This window comes from Bolinopsis microptera, chromosome 8, assembly GCF_026151205.1.
Source record: "Bolinopsis microptera isolate Bmic1 chromosome 8, MBARI_Bmic_1.0, whole genome shotgun sequence".
NCBI classification, from domain to species: Eukaryota; Metazoa; Ctenophora; class Tentaculata; order Lobata; family Bolinopsidae; genus Bolinopsis; species Bolinopsis microptera.
The window spans coordinates 14,080,050-14,097,924 of NC_087079.1; the positions used below are offsets into that span (position 1 = coordinate 14,080,050).

A 17,875-nucleotide genomic window follows, 5' to 3' on the forward strand; every position below is an offset into this window, starting at 1 on the left:
CGTCCCGTAGTTGTTGTTGTGCTAGTTTTCTGTGGTTGTATATTTGTGGTTTTGGTTTTGGTTTTAGTCCTCTCTGAAGTGTAATGTGACCTCACAAATTAAAGGTAAAATTCTTAGTATTGTGTAGATTATAATCTCTCGAGAAATGTACCTGTGTACATTCCCGTTTACTGTACAATGTACTTTTACACCTACGTTTATACCGTGTGCAATAACATACTGGAGCCAGGAGCCTATATACGCCCGCCTCTGAAACGGAGCTGTAGTAATGTGAGCGAATTATCACATAATTTTATTCAAATCACGCCAGTGCACTGTGACGGAAATGAAATTCAGTGTATGAGTTTGAGAGGTCTGCGTTCGGGAGAAGTATCGCGAAAATGACGCAGGTTAAGATATTATATGGTTAAATAAGCTAAATCGGCTGGTTTGGTATTTGAAGTTTAAGAATCACGTTTAAGAACAAATAACATTGTCTCTCAGGAGTTGTCTACAAGTATATTGTGTACATCTTTAATAATTCAATAAATCCTAACATATTGTCTTATATTTGACAATGGTGCAGTCTGAACATTACCCGTGTCATCTAGACTTAGTTTCTGGGCGGTGGTAAGCTCAAGACATGGCTAATGGTCTGGCACACTTGCAAGTGCAGTACTAAAGATTTGTTTGATAAAGTTATCGCGTAATTGTGCAAGTAAATAATAACGTACGTACAGTGCTTCAAAACTTAATTTAGTCGCAGTGGAAGTATTACACAGAATCACAGTCTGGGAAAGTGCGAACAAACGTAGTTTAATAAATAATAAAGTGTGAATATAAAAGTTACTAAATTACTTTACCCTCCCTGACGGACCAGCTAGTACTAGAATATTGTTCGTAAAGTCGATAACGACAGGAACTTTCAGATTGATACATATTAATGAGGAATACTGTTAGGAATTCAATATTCATACACAGTTCTCTCCGTACAACATTAGAAACTTCAAAGATCAAATGTATTGAACATACTATGTATACATTTGATCTTTGAAGTGGCATTAAATTTATTCCCAGTTTGCTAGGTCACCCAGCATCCTACTGCTTACAATGGCTTTGTCTTATATCTTTATATATATGTACATGTGAATTCTGTGATCCTTACCATTTCACTTGAAGCTTGTTCAACATTTTAAACACAATAATATCACGTAACACAACCTCCAAATAAGTAACACATGCTCCTCCTCCAGAACCAAATGCCCAACCCGGGTGCTTGCCAACTCAAGAAGTCCAGCTCCGTGAAATACCCTGACAGCAGGAAACGTCCCACCACCCTCCAACGGAGCTTGTCAGTTGGAGCCGCGCAGCGGAAACACGGCCACGGCCACAACCTTGCTAACCTTATCACTAACGGGTTCGGGTTGATAGAGTCGTACACGAAGCTGGAGAAGTTAGGAGAAGGAACGTACGCGCACGTGTACAAAGGGAGGAGTAATATAACGGGGCTGCTGGTAGCGCTGAAGGAGACAAGTCTGGAGCATGAGGAGGGGGTGCCCTGTACTGCTATCAGAGAAGGTTTGTGGAGTGTTTGTGTGGGGTCTGTGTGTGTGTGTGTGTGTGTGTGTGTGTGTGTGTGTGTGTGTGCGCGTGTGTGTGTGTGTGTGTGTGCGCGTGTGTGTGTGTGTGTGTGTGTGTGTGTGTGTGTGTGTGTGTGTGTGTGTGTGTGTGTGTGTGTGTGTGTGTGTGTGTGTGTGTGTGTGTGTGTGTGTGTGTGTGTGTGTGTGTGTGTGTGTGTGTGTGTGTGTGTGTGTGTGCGTGTGTGTGAGTAGGCTCAGTTTAGGGATTCTGTACCTAGCTTCGTCGGAGTGTGTTAACTGTTAAATGATATTAAAGTTTCATATTCGTAATGATGAGTAATGATGGGTAATGACGCATCTTTACTTTCAGTAAAACACTAACTGATATTGAATAATGGTTTTAATTAATTTGTCTGCAGTTTCGTTGTTAAAGGGATTGAAGCACGCAAACATCGTTACTCTACACGATATAGTAGCACTTCCTAAATCAATTACCCTCATATTTGAATACGTTGTAAGTATGGAGATCTTTAATTATTTTCTTCGGCAAAATTGCTTCCTTATGGTAAGATATCGGCACTATCCAAGAAGCCCGAAGCCAACACACAGTTCCGTGGAATTCCACCGAAATATATGGCCGTTTACCCTACCCCTGATTGCACTGTACATAATGATGTTTCGGTGGAACTTGACGGAGTTGTGTTGACTTCGGAGATAGTGTCAGGTATTTATTTGTATCATCATTACATCAACGTTGTAGCTTCATTTGATGTGGTCATCGATTCGAATAAGTTAACTATTTAAACTAATATGAACTTATGAATTATCATGTTCTCGCAAATTCTTGATCTCAGTATTTAGCAGCATGGTGTGTATTGGAAATACCACGAATTATTAATATTGATGATAATGGCGAATGGCCACGGGCGTAAATTGTTATAACGTGTAAGTGTCCATATGAAATCATGTGCCACTTAGTATACTATTGTTTTTATACAGCATCATTATACTATGCACAAAGAATGTGCAGTTTATCTAGAGCAGGCCACAGTATAGTTTGGATAAGGCCACAGCATATAATAGCCTTATACCGTCTGGATTTTTCTTGGACATAATTCAAATTGACAGTGAAATTTCGCGAAGATTTTGATGTGGCTCGCAACCAAATGTAAGAAAATCCTCGTTTCAGCATGTTTTCTGAAAAACAAACAAGCAATTATTTCTCAGCAGGTTACAATAGTTGTGACAGTATGTGATTTTTCTGACTGTATGTGATGGTGCTCTTCACTAAGCAATGTTATTGTTGTTGTTTCAGGAGAGAGATTTGAAACAGTACATGGATGCCTGTCACGGTAACATCTGTATACACAATATTAAGGTAAATATATTATCTCAATTCTCATTGTTCGCCACGTATTTACTTTATAAACATAGTATTCATTGTACATACTTTTAAACCAAAACTTCTCTACAAAGATGTAACTAACCAAAATGATGTTATACTAACGCTATTTTTTATGTAACGAAATGTTTAATTCCTCTCTTATTCCTCTTATTGGGCTTTTTTCTGTTTTAAAACAATACAAACGCTAAGTTGACCGTCTCTCAACACTGGAAATACCTCAAATTCTTGCCGTTACGTAACATCTAACCAATCCGATACCTTGCATGTTGCGTAGCTTATCCTAAACCTGGTTAGCAGCTTACTGTTACCCGTAACACTTGTTAAAAACTGTATAAAATGCCTTCGTTTCTTCAACAAACTTAATAACACTTATTACAAATAAAGTTCTCGTGTTGTGTGAATGAAATGAGCAAATGTTGCTAAGAGAAGGGTGGCAGTGAGCACATGCTTTAGGTACTTTCAACTGACAATCTTACGCAATACTAATTGTAACCAGTATTGCTGCATGGTATGTTGATTGATGTGTGATGCATCTGATCCTGCAGTTCTTTTAGCTGTGCTTATAGCAGTCATACTTGTTAAAATCTTCACAAAATTCGAGAAACTTAGGAAAAATTAGTTAAGATGCAGAATGCAGATCCCCCTATTGTGTTTTTAAAGTGTAAACGACGTATGCAAATAAGACAATTGTTATGACTGTGAGAGGAGTGACACACACTCGCTAATCTCATTGGACTACACAATGTCACGTGTCAATGCTCGCAAATCACCTTGCTGATCTCCTTCTACAAGACATCACTATCATGTAAACAATAAGGGCTGGGAGAGAGAGAAAGAGAAAACTGTGTATGGCTCTGGCCATCACTGTGCTTTCACTTCTTAATCTTACTTATACTACATAATATGTGAGGGTCAGGAAGCTAAAACTGCATAAAACTTGACCAAGCCACGTGTGACACATAGTTGTGGTGACTTTCTATCGTGAGCAGGTCTGTTGGAAATGAACACTACATGCTATGTCCTCAACGAATAACACATTTAATATTGAATTGCGATTTTTTTTGTGATGTCAAACATTTATTGGTTAATATCAGAGGGGCACTCCCAAGTAAATGGTTTCTACTTTCTAAGAATAGCCAAAATCAAATTTCGTTTGGGGGAGCTGGAGGGGGGGGGGGGGGGGGATCGGATACTAAGTTCTAAACGTGACGTCGACTAAGTTTAATTTTAGAATTTTGGCAAAAGACCCACCCTGGGAAATGTTCCATGTACTAACTGTGTTTTTGGAAGAAAATATGACCCACCCACCCAACGTCACGTGCGGTACTAAGTGTATGATCCCCCCCCCCCCCCCCCCCCCCCGGGCGAGACAGGTACTGGATGACCGCTCTGATATCGGCAATATAAATTGTCTGAGTACAAGTACTGTTTTCATTTCATAATTCATTTCAGACCCAAATCCTTTTATCTCAGACTTTTGAACTTGAGCCGCAATAAAGTGTATTTGACCCTAAGTCATACATCTCACTGATGAAATTCAAAGAAAATCACATTATATCATCATTGCGTCATAAAATAAGAAAGCAAAACTCAAACTAAACTGCAGTTCAATGTCTCCATTAATTATGTGTGTAATATAAACCGTTCAGTGATTGTTGTGGAACACAACAAGAAAATTGAGAATAATCTTGTGCGAGGGTAGGGACCCAGATGTCGCATAGATATTAGATGATCTATTAAATAATCATGATATTCTCGAAAAGGAATCAACACTAATTAACACTATATCATACTAAAAATAACGCTATTCATAACCCAAAATAAATAAATGAATTTATCGCAAGAGTATTATACCCAACAATGACTGGCGAACTGAATTTATCGATTTAATTGATTGATTTAATGATTTAATTAATTATAACCCATTCTCTGATATCGGCAATATAAATTGTCTGAGTACAAGTACTGTTTTCATTTCATAATTCATTTCAGACCCAAATCCTTTTATCTCAGACTTTTGAACTTGAGCCGCAATAAAGTGTATTTGACCCTAAGTCATACATCTCACTGATGAAATTCAAAGAAAATCACATTATATCATCATTGCGTCATAAAATAAGAAAGCAAAACTCAAACTGAACTGCAGTTCAATGTCTCCATTTAATATGTGTGTAATATAAACCGTTCAGTGATTGTTGTGGAACACAACAAGAAAATTGAGAATAATCTTGTGCGAGGGTAGGGACCCAGATGTCGCATAGATATTAGATGATCTATTAAATAATCATGATATTCTCGAAAAGGAATCAACACTAATTAACACTATATCATACTAAAAATAACGCTATTCATAACCCAAAATAAATAAATGAATTTATCGCAAGAGTATTATACCCAACAATGACCGGCGAACTGAATTTATCGATTTAATTGATTGATTTAATGATTTAATTAATTATAACCCATTCTCTGATATCGGCAATATAAATTGTCTGAGTACAAGTACTGTTTTCATTTCATAATTCATTTCAGACCCAAATCCTTTTATCTCAGACTTTTGAACTTGAGCCGCAATAAAGTGTATTTGACCCTAAGTCATACATCTCACTGATGAAATTCAAAGAAAATCACATTATATCATCATTGCGTCATAAAATAAGAAAGCAAAACTCAAACTGAACTGCAGTTCAATGTCTCCATTTAATATGTGTGTAATATAAACCGTTCAGTGATTGTTGTGGAACACAACAAGAAAATTGAGAATAATCTTGTGCGAGGGTAGGGACCCAGATGTCGCATAGATATTAGATGATCTATTAAATAATCATGATATTCTCGAAAAGGAATCAACACTAATTAACACTATATCATACTAAAAATAACGCTATTCATAACCCAAAATAAATAAATGAATTTCGTAGTTTCGTTGGTTCTGAAGTAGCTATCAGTTAGCCGGTCATTGTTGGGTATAATACTCTTAATAAATGAATTTATCGATTTAATTGATTGATCTAATGATTCAATTAATAACCAATTCTACGTTTCAGCTATTCACATACCAGCTACTGCGTGGTCTTGATTTCTGTCACAGTCGGAAGGTTCTTCACAGGTAATTAATTAATTAATTAAATTATTTAATTAATTAACTTATCTTTATTATTAAATATTTTGCGGTCTTAAAAGACTCCGTTCTAACCCTTATATGATTCTTATTAATCTATTTTTGCATTGAAACCATTTTACAATCACGATTGCGAAGATTTGATTTGAAATATCATATCCGATTCGACAAACTTTCTTTTGATTGCGCAAATCTGCTGAAAACACTTGACTCTGCAGCAGTCAGCACTCTTTCACGTCACACAATCATTTAACAGTTTATGGCTCACTATTTCATCACCAAATGAAAAACTCCCATATTTGGTAACATCTCCAACGTTTCTCTGTTGTTTCACACTATTTTCACGACAAATTTTGCACCATGCAATATTCCAGCATAACGCGTCCATCCTTATAACAAATGTACACGTGCACATAATATCGTGTCTCACTCGTGACGTCACAACTCGTGACGTCACAACTCGTGACGTCACTAGTCAGATCATGGCAGGGTTACCCTAACAACCCTGAGCTGTGTTTCGTTCTGAGCATTGAGCTCTGTTGTGTTCGTGTATGACCATTAAATCACTATCTTATTGATCAAGCAAGATAACACGACTTGTTATATTCATGCTAATTGGATGGTTCCGTTAACAAAATATATTTCATTGTTCTATTTTCATGTTCTATGTTAGGATATAATTTATTAGGATATCCGATATAATTCATTGTTATCGCATGTGCCCAATCACAATAGATCCCTTCCTTATTTATTGTCTTTTTATTTGGTGATAACGAGGTAACTCGATAACAGACAGCATGAAGTTACAATCAACAATTATTAGCATTTAAATTGCCGAGAATAGTGAAATTTGCCTCGAAACTCGAGTAAATGGCTGAGAGCGGAGCATTTAAGAGTGTAAAGTAATTTTGGAACAAAGTGAAGCTTCCACTCTCAAATAGCCAAATATATGCTTTCTTTACCCAGGATAAGCAGAGATTATCACCTGACGATCCCAATTATCGATGACTAGTTATCACTAGAATGTCGGAATGCCGGAATGCGGACTGCTGTCTTCTTGCTTGGCAGCCATTTTGAGGAATTATTCTAGGAACAGACTAATCTACATACATTATATATTCTAACTGTACCCACCTTCCAAGTTCCATTGCCTTATTGCTTTATCAAAATAGCTGGAAATTAACAGAAAACTTTTCGAGGAAGATAACTTTGCAATATACCCTACTTATTCAGAATAAAACATCAATATTGAACCGTGTTTCAATACTTGTGTAGAAATAAGATAAATTGTCCTGAAGTTGTAACCACAAGACACTCAGACTGTGAAATTAGAACTACATGTACCAGCTATCAGAACTAGCTTTCAGCACTCAACCTGCTCGGAAAGACGGAAAGGTGCCCACCTTTAATTATATTGTGATCCGTACCGATTTTAACATCAACGTTGAACTCAAATTGTGTTTGAAAATAGAATAAAATAGAAATAAGAGGGAGTAAATTGTCCTGAAGCTGAAAGCACGTGACACAATTTCCAAGAAATAAACTTTTAAGAAGTTCTTAGACCTTCTAACTTCGTTTACACCTTTAATGGACCTGTACAGCTGGTTCCGGTACTGGTTCTGGTACTGGTTCCGGTACTGGTTCCGGTACTGGTTCCGGTACAATTCAACACAGAAGCATGGTGGTGGACGTTTAGTTCATAATCAACATTCAACATACACTGAAAATTGTGAACTTCGTACATTACAAACATTCAGTGTGCTGTGTAATAGAACCTCAAGTTGTGATAGTTTAAAATATGTAATATCATACGCACTCATGTAAAATAATTGTAATATTAAGTGTAATCTTAGAAGGTAGTACACTAAATGTCCCCTCATGATGATATATATAATATGTGCTGTGAGTATAATAGAGTACTTAAAGAGAAGGTGAAGGAGTAATTACAATATATACCTAGTGGATAATGTATACCTAGTGGGTAATGTATATATCTAGTGGGTAATGTATATCTAGTGGGTAATGTATACCTAGTGGGTAATGTATACCTAGTGGGTAATGTATACCTAGTGGGTAATGTATACCTAGTGGGTAATGTATACCTAGTGGGTAATGTATATATCTAGTGGGTAATGTATATCTAGTGGGTAATGTATACCTAGTGGGTAATGTATACCTAGTGGGTAATGTATACCTAGTGGGTAATGTATACCTAGTGGGTAATGTATACCTAGTGGGTAATATATATATCTAATGGGTAATGTATACCTAGTGGGTAATATATATATCTAGTGGGTAATGTATACCTAGTGGGTAATATATATCTAGTGGGCAATGTATACCTAGTGGGTAATGTATACCTAGTGGGTAATGTATATATCTAGTGGGTAATGTATACCTAGTGGGTAATGTATATCTAGTGGGTAATGTATACCTAGTGGGTAATATATATCTAGTGGGTAATGTACATCTAGTGGGTAATGTATATCTAGTGGGTAATGTATATCTAGTGGGTAATGTATATCTAGTGGGTAATGTATATCTAGTGGGTAATGTATACCTAGTGGGTAATGTATACCTAGTGGGTAATGTATATATCTAGTGGGTAATGTATATCTAGTGGGTAATGTATACCTAGTGGGTAATGTATATATCTAGTGGGTAATGTATACCTAGTGGGTAATGTATATCTAGTGGGTAATGTATATCTAGTGGGTAATGTATACCTAGTGGGTAATATATATCTAGTGGGTAATGTACATCTAGTGGGTAATGTTAATGTATACTTACTACTTGTTGTTGGACAATGTATACCTAGTACCTGGGTGTTATGCGGACAATGTAAAATTACAGTGTATACTTAGTCCCCTGGTTGTTACATACACCTATTATTATTACTGGTAGGACGGTGGTATGTTTTGTAATGCCAGTAGTTATTGTTGCAGCAGGATGTGTGAGTAGTAGCGGACCAGCACAGAGCGTGAAGCTTGTAAAGCTTGTAAAGGTATGTGTGGTGGTATTGTAGGTATGCGTGATGGTTAGCACTTATTATGCTAAGTATGTACATTATTCAGAAACCTGGACTAGTGGTATTATAGTTATGAGGGATAAATGCATGTGTACGTATCACTTGTATTTACCTAGAAAACCACATTCCTGATAATATAATAATCGTACGTGATTTCAACTATATATTTCTTTTACGTACACGTTGAGAAATTTAATTACTGCAAGTTGATTAGAGTAGTGCTGGACAGCATTGGAATTCTGGGATTTAATGATCTCTTGTGAATTGATTTATCCTTGGTATGGCCTGAATTTAATGGTTATAAAATTGGAGAAGAATTGATCAGTTAACGTTGATCAGTTAACATTCCAAACTTGAAGACTGAGTTTTGGACGTTAACTGAGCCGTGCTAGCATACTGAACAAAGCTAAAGGTATCATTCAATATCTACATGGAGCTGCATGGAAGTGTAACGATGGTAACGCCCTGTAACGCCATTACCTTACTCAAGTAAGTTAATATTTACAGAATCTCCCACTAGTTGCACTAATTTATTATATTCTCACGGTAAAGCATTGATAGTTTACTAATGACTACTGTGATACATAACAGCTCTGTGTACATACTGTACAATATATTTAGTTAAATACAGTACAGAACTATTTCCAAATAAAAGGTATGTGCTGTAATTTTAATGTAATTCAAACACCGTAGATTAACCATTACTTACTTCTTAAGAATATGTGGAATTTAAAAAGTTAGCCATTTAAACAGATGTGAATTATATCTCATATCTGCTGAGTTATGAATGGTTTATCTTGTAACTCCACTCATTTATGTTTGGTGTTTAACTTTTTGATGTGCCTATATAAGTATATAAATTACTAACAAGAGTACAGGAAGCTTAAATTGACTTGGAGAGATGGGTTACGTAGTACGTACCGTCTGGGAACCTTGTTTAGGCGACAATATCGACCTATCAGAAACCAGTAATCACACCACGTGACCTGATTCCAACCAATCACAAGAGCCAACTCGTCTGTCATGTTCCGAGGATGTCGACTTTGAACCAGACTGTTTTTATCCGTATCCCACGAAGTAGCAGGTGTTTAAAATAACCGTCGTTACAATTCGTAAAACACATCTCGTGAAGAACTTGATTTTAGTAGAATGTTCTAGAACGATGTTGTACTGCCGGCGCTCTAACTGTATGAGTTATGATGTACAACTTTCATTTGAGTAGTTCAGGATTATTAAAAGTGTTATCGAAGTCCGGAAATGCGAGCTATGTACAATAATGTATAATCCTTTCAACTGAGCTGTGAAACTTGTATTTCAGTTCACTGAACGTTCACAGAACAAGCAAATCTGCTGATAAACACACAATTTTAACCAATTCAATTTAACAGACCTCATTTACAAAGTAAGTGCGACACCTTGCCTGACACCTTGCCTGACACCTTAACCCTGCGCTGTTTCATACTGCACACATCATAAACCCTTTACTTGAACACACACACTTTAAACAATATAATATAGTCGTTGTGACTACAACTGGTAAATATAGTCTTTACGGGCGACACTGGTAAACAGTAAACACTGGTGCTCATATTTACCATTTACCTGAAACTGGTCCTTTCTTTAAACTGCTACTTCCAAAACACTTCACTCACCGTTATAGTCCGCTTTATAACCGCCACAATAAGGGTTCCCACGAAACTTCATAAACGATATATTTAGTTTTAAATGTTAACTGTTAACTGTGCTTTCAACAAGAGTTAACTGTTAACTGTGCTTTCAACAAGAGTTAACTGTGCTTTCAACAAGAGTTAACTGTTAACTGTTAACTGTGCTTTCAACAAGAGTTAACTGTTAACTGTGCTTTCAACAATAGTTAACTGTTAACTGTTAACTGTGCTTTCAACAAGAGTTAACTGTTAACTGTTAACTGTGCTTTCAACAATAGTTAACTGTTAACTGTTAACTGTGCTTTCAACAAGAGTTAACTGTTAACTGTGCGTTCAACAAGAGTTAACTGTTAACTGTTAACTGTGCTTTCAACAAGAGTTAACTGTTAACTGTTAACTGTGCTTTCAACAAGAGTTAACTGTTAACTGAACTTAACTGTGCTTTCAAAAATAGCTAACTGTTAACTGCTAACTGTGCTTTCAACAAGAGTTAACTGTTAACTGTTAACTGTGCTTTCAACAAGAGTTAACTATTAACTGTGCTTTCAACAAGAGTTAACTGTTAACTGTGCTTTCAACAAGAGTTAACTGTTAACTGTTAACTGTGCTTTCAACAAGAGTTAACTGTTAACTGTGCTTTCAACAAGAGTTAACTGTTAACTGTTAAAGTTGTGCTTTCAACAAGAGTTAACTGTTAACTGTGCTTTCAACAAGAGTTCTCAACAACTGACCATGTAGCGGGGACCCAAGTTTCCTAGCGGGATTAGAAAACGTTGACACTATACATGCTCGGGGGTTTGATCCGGCTTCTTCCAATACGTTACGACACACTGTAAAGTTTTGTGTTGCTAATTGCTGAAACTAAATTCCGGCTTCTTCTTTCTATAAATACATACAGGGATTAGCGCTGATTTTAAGTAAGTAAGGGGTACACTTTAACATTGATAGCTGTAAGCTGGATTAACCATTTGTTTTATGTCATGAACGTGCGTCACTTCAGTCTTCACGTAGAAGTTCAGTCTGAGTTGATCAAATTTCAAACTCTTTAGAGGGTACGCCTACTTTCCAAAATTTAATAAAAGTACCGACCATATTTTCTCACTCATTGTGAACTCATCTCACTGATTGCGGTTTTAGAGTTTGGCCCATGTTTGAGAATCATGTTATTTGATTGGACAATCTTAAGGTTAAATTCTTATAAAAGCTGGAAGCTTCAAGTTGGCAGTTGGTTCAACAACTGTATTTCACCACTGCGCTACAGCTAACATGAGCAATTGAACATCTAGATGCCGTATTGATGACTATATCAAAGAACGTTGACTATTAAATAATAAATACATTGTGCAGGTTCATGTACTGTATTGCGACACAAAGTTATAATGCGAAAATGTTGCAATATTATAGAGTTATAGCGTGGTCATTTGTGCACTGTACTGCTACAAGGATCTGATGAATTTCCCAAATGATACATGAAAAAGATAATATGATAGCCATGTTGCGGAGTGACGTTTGTCTTTAAAACAGTGTTTAATCTCTGTTAAAGAGCGATCATTAACCTGTCTACAACCTGTACTGACTACTGGTCTCTAGAAGTACTGACTACTGGTCTCTAGGAGTACTGACTACTGGTCTCTAGAAGTACTGGCTACTGGTCTCTAGAAGTACTGACTACTGGTCTCTAGAAGTACTGACTACTGGTCTCTAGGAGTACTGACTACTGGTCTCTAGGAGTACTGACTACTGGTCTCTAGGAGTACTGACTACTGGTCTCTAGGAGTACTGGCTACTGGTCTCTAGAAGTACTGACTACTGGTCTTTAGAAGTACTGACTACTGGTCTCTAGAAGTACTGACTACTGGTCTTTAGAAGTACTGACTACTGGTCTCTAGAAGTACTGACTACTGGTCTCTAGAAGTACTGACTACTGGTCTCTAGGAGTACTGACTACTGGTCTCTAGAAGTACTGACTACTGGTCTCTAGAAGTACTGACTACTGGTCTCTAGAAGTACTGACTACTGGTCTCTATGAGTACTGACTACTGGTCTCTAGGAGTACTGACTACTGGTCTCTAGGAGTACTGACTACTGGTCTCTAGAAGTACTGACTACTGGTCTCTAGAAGTACTGACTACTGGTCTCTAGAAGTAATGACTACTGGTCTCTATGAGTACTGACTACTGGTCTCTAGGAGTACTGACTACTGGCCTCTAGAAGTACTGACTACTGGTCTCTAGAAGTACTGACTACTGGTCTCTAGAAGTACTGACTACTGGTCTCTAGAAGTACTGACTACTGGTCTCTAGAAGTACTGACTACTGGTCTCTATGAGTACTGACTACTGGTCTCTAGGAGTACTGACTACTGGCCTCTAGAAGTACTGACTACTGGTCTCTAGAAGTACTGACTACTGGTCTCTAGAAGTACTGACTACTGGTCTTTAGAAGTACTGACTACTGGTCTCTAGAAGTACTGACTACTGGTCTCTAGAAGTACTGACTACTGGTCTCTAGAAGTACTGACTACTGGTCTCTAGAAGTACTGACTACTGGTCTCTATGAGTACTGACTACTGGTCTCTAGGAGTACTGACTACTGGCCTCTAGAAGTACTGACTACTGGTCTCTAGAAGTACTGACTACTGGTCTCTAGAAGTACTGACTACTGGTCTTTAGAAGTACTGACTACTGGTCTCTAGAAGTACTGACTACTGGTCTCTAGAAGTACTGACTACTTATACAGGCGGGGTGCAGCACATAACTCCGCCAATTTCCGTCTAACCCCGCAATTAGGCGTGATTAGGCGGGATTACGCGGAATTACGCGGGATTTGGCGGGATAACGCGGGATTACGCGGGATTACGCGGGATTTCGCGGGATTTGGCGGGATTTGACGGGATTAGCGGAATCGGACGAAAGGTAAAATTTTTCTCAAATTTTTGAAAATGTAAAATTTTGGTTGTTTTATTCCAACGACAAAAATCCAAATAATTTTTGGAGGCTCAAAATTCACGTATAAACATAATACCATTCTTTGCAACAGTGGCACAATACTCTTCGCCTGATCTTGACCCTCGGAAATCTCGGAACTGAGCCGTTATTTTTCAAGCTATCTTCAACAGCAGCTACCCAGAGGGTTTTGTGATGATTCACCGACGTTGCTTTTAGTTCAGTAACCAAGAAGAAAAGCGTTGTTACCAAATTATCAGATCATAAAGACTTGTAACCGTTCTTTAAATCTAATTGCCCTGCGATCTACTTCAAGCTCTCACTTGGGTTATGTTATTCAAAGATTCAAAGCGTCAGTTGTGTTATTAAAAGCGTTAGATACGTTATTTCAAACTGTAATGCTAGAACGACTGTAGTTCATACCGTTCAATAATTCATCTTATGCTATGTAAATTTGCTTCATGCAGGCTATGTTAGGGGGGGGGGGGGGAGGCTCATGTTTTTTGTCCGTTCGGTACCCTATATTTTCAAAACAGACAAAAAATAGAGCGGACAAAAAATAACAAAAATGGAAATAACATTTAGATGCTTCCTCCTCCTCCTCTTCCTCCTTCTCCTCCTCCTCTTCCTCCTCTTCCTCCTCCTCAGTCCTCCTCCTGGGTCCTCCTCCTGGGTCCTCCTCCTGGGTCCTCCTGGGTCCTCCTCCTGGGTCCTCCTCCTGGGTCCTCCTCCTGGATCATCCTCCTGGGTCCTCCTCCTCCTTCTCCTCTTCAGTTCTTTACCTCCTCCTCTTCCTCAGTCTTCCTCCTCCCTGTCAGTCCTCCTCCTCAGTCAACCTCCTCAGCCATCCTCCTCAGTCCTCCTCCTCATTCCTCCTCCCTGTCAGTCCTCCTCCTCCCCTCCTCCTCCTCCCCCTCCTCCTCAGTCCTCCTCCTTTTCATCCTCCTCCTCTTCAGTCCTCAATCCTCCTCCTCAGTCCTCCTCCTCATCGTTCTCCTAAGTCCTCCTCCTCCTCCTCTTCCTCCTCTTCCAGCTTCCTCCTCCTCAGTCCTCCGATCCTGGGTCCTCCGATCCTGGGTCCTCCTCCTGGGTCCTCCTCCTTGGTCCTCCTCCTCCTCCTCTTTCTCCTCTTCAGTCCTTTACCTCCTCCTCCTCCTCAGTCTTCCTCCTCCTCCTCCTCCCTGTCAGTCCTCCTCCTCAGTCAACCTCCTCAGCCATCCTCCTCAGTCCTCCTCCTCAGTCCTCCTCCTCCTCCTCCTCCTCCTCTTCCCCCTCCTGGGTCCTCCTCCTGGGTCCTCCTCCTGGGTCCTCCTCCTGGGTCCTCCTCCTGGGTCCTCCTCCTGGGTCCTCCTCCTCCTCTTTCTCCTCTTCAGTCCTTTACCTCCTCCTCTTCCTCAGTCTTCCTCCTCCTCCTCCTCCCTGTCAGTCCTCCTCCTCAGTCAACCTCCTCAGCCATCCTCCTCAGTCCTCCTCCCCTCCTCCTCCTCCCCCTCCTCATCAGTCCTCCTCCTTTTCATCCTCCTCCTCTTCAGTCCTCAGTCCTCCTCCTCATCGTTTTTCTTAGTCCTCCTCCTCAGTCCTCCCCCAGTCCCCCTCCTCCTCCTATTCAGTCCTCCTCCTCCTCCTTAGTTCTCCTCAGTCCTCCTCCTTCTCAGTCCTCCTCAGTCCTCCTCCTCAGTCCTCCTCCTCCCCAGTCATCCTCCTCAGTCCTCCTGGGTCCTCCTCCTGGGTCCTCCTCCTGGGTCCTCCTCCTGGGTCATCCTGATCCTCCTCAGTCTTCTTCCTCCTCCCCTCCTTTTCATCCTCCCCCTCTTCAGTCCTCAGTCCTCCTCCTCAGTCCTCCCCCAGTCCCCCTCCTCCTATTCAGTCCTCCTCCTCCTCCTCAGTTCTCCTCAGTCCTCCTCCTTCTCGGTCCTCCTCCTCATCAATCCTCTTCACCAGTCCTCCTTCTCCTCCTCCTTCTCCTTAGTCCTCCTCATCCACCTCATCCACCTCCTTCCCCTCCTCATCATTCCTCATCAGTCGTCCTCCTCCGCCTCCCCTCCTCCTCCTCAGTCCTCCTCTTCAGTCCTCCTCCTCAGTCCTCATCCTCCTTCTCCTCAGTCCTCCTCAGTTTTACTCCTCCTCCTCCTCCTCCCTCTCAGTCATCCTCCTCAGCCATCCCCCTCAGTCCTCCTCAGTCCTCCTCCTCCTCCTCAGTCGTCATCCTCCTCCTCAGTCCTCCTCAGTCCCCCTCCTCAGTCCTCCTCCAGTCCCGCTCCTCCTCCTCATATTTAGTCCTCCTCCTCCTCAGTACTCCTCAGTCCTCCTTCTGAGTCCTCCTCCTCCTCAGTCCTCCTCCTCCTCAGTCATCCTCCTCAGTCCTCCTCCTGGGTCATCCTCCTGGGTCATCCAGATCCTCCTCAGTCCTCTTCCTCTTCCCCTCCTCAGTCATCTCCTCCTCTTCAGTCCACCTCCTCCTCCTCCTCATCAATCCTCTTCACCAGTCCTCCTTCTCCTCCTCCTTCTCCTTAGTCCTCCTCATCCTCCTCATCCACCTCCTTCCCCTCCTCATCATTCCTCATCAGTCATCCTCCTCAGTCCTCCTCCGCCTCCCCTCCTCCTCCTCAGTCCCCCTCTTCAGTCCTACTCCTCAGTTCTCCTCAGTCCTTATCCTCTTTCTCCTCAGTCCTCCTCAGTTTTACTCCTCCCTCTCAGTCATCCTCCTCAGCCATCCTCCTCAGTCCTCCTCCTCCTCAGTCCTCATCTTCCTCGTCAGTCCTCCTCACATTTCTCCTTAGTCCTCCTCCCCCTCAGTTCTTCTGAGACTTCTCCTCAGTCCCCCTCAGTTTTACTCCTCCTCCTCCCTCTCAGCCATCCTCCTCAGTCCTCCTCCTCAGTCCTCATCTTCCTCGTCAGTCCTCCTCATATTTCTCCTTAGTCCTCCTCCTCCTCAGTTCTCCTCAGTCCTCCTCCTTCTCAGTCCTCCTCCTCCTCCTGGGTCCTCTTCCTGGGTCATCCTGATCCTCCTTTGTCCTCTTCCTCCTCCCCTCCTCAGTCATCCTCCTACTCCTACTCTTCAGTCCTCCTCCTCCTCAGTCCTCCTCATCCTCCTCATCCACCTCCTTCCCCTCCTCCTCAGTCCCCCTCCTCATCGTTCTCCTTAGTCCTCCTCCTCAGTCCTCCCCCAGTCCCCCTCCTCCTCCTATTCAGTCCTCCTCCTCCTCAGTTCTCCTCAGTCCTCCTCCTTCTCAGTCCTCCTCAGTCCTCCTCCTCATCAGTCCTCCTCCTCCTCATCAATCCTCTTCACCAGTCCTCCTTCTCCTTCTCCTTAGTCCTCCTCATCCTCCTCATCCTCCTTATCCACCTCCTTCCCCTCCTCCTCAGTCCTTCTCCTCCTCCTCCTTATCAGTCCTCCTCCTCATCCTCATCAATCCCCTTCACCAGTCCTCTTTCTCCTCCTCCTCAGTCCTCCTCCTTTTCATCCTCCTCCTCTTCAGTCCTCAATCCTCCTCCTCAGTCCTCCTCCTCATCGTTCTCCTAAGTCCTCCTCCTCCTCCTCTTCCTCCTCTTCCAGCTTCCTCCTCCTCAGTCCTCCGATCCTGGGTCCTCCGATCCTGGGTCCTCCTCCTGGGTCCTCCTCCTTGGTCCTCCTCCTCCTCTTTCTCCTCTTCAGTCCTTTACCTCCTCCTCCTCCTCAGTCTTCCTCCTCCTCCTCCTCCCTGTCAGTCCTCCTCCTCAGTCAACCTCCTCAGCCATCCTCCTCAGTCCTCCTCCTCAGTCCTCCTCCTCCTCCTCCTCCTCCTCTTCCCCCTCCTGGGTCCTCCTCCTGGGTCCTCCTCCTGGGTCCTCCTCCTGGGTCCTCCTCCTGGGTCCTCCTCCTGGGTCCTCCTCCTCCTCTTTCTCCTCTTCAGTCCTTTACCTCCTCCTCTTCCTCAGTCTTCCTCCTCCTCCTCCTCCCTGTCAGTCCTCCTCCTCAGTCAACCTCCTCAGCCATCCTCCTCAGTCCTCCTCCCCTCCTCCTCCTCCCCCTCCTCATCAGTCCTCCTCCTTTTCATCCTCCTCCTCTTCAGTCCTCAGTCCTCCTCCTCATCGTTTTTCTTAGTCCTCCTCCTCAGTCCTCCCCCAGTCCCCCTCCTCCTCCTATTCAGTCCTCCTCCTCCTCCTTAGTT

The 17,875-nt window shown here is 41.6% G+C and overlaps 1 protein-coding gene across 1 annotated transcript in view; it reads left to right on the forward strand.

Annotated features, from left to right (window-relative positions):
* LOC134819325 (cyclin-dependent kinase 18-like) overlaps positions 1–17,875 on the forward strand; it is an 80,848-nt gene that overhangs the window by 42,202 nt on the left and 20,771 nt on the right. The window contains exons 5-8 of the mRNA XM_063829222.1: positions 1,233–1,557; positions 1,979–2,073; positions 2,875–2,937; positions 6,012–6,073. Coding sequence (XP_063685292.1) covers positions 1,233–1,557; positions 1,979–2,073; positions 2,875–2,937; positions 6,012–6,073 — 545 coding nt within the window. The remainder of the gene's footprint in view (positions 1–1,232; positions 1,558–1,978; positions 2,074–2,874; positions 2,938–6,011; positions 6,074–17,875) is intronic.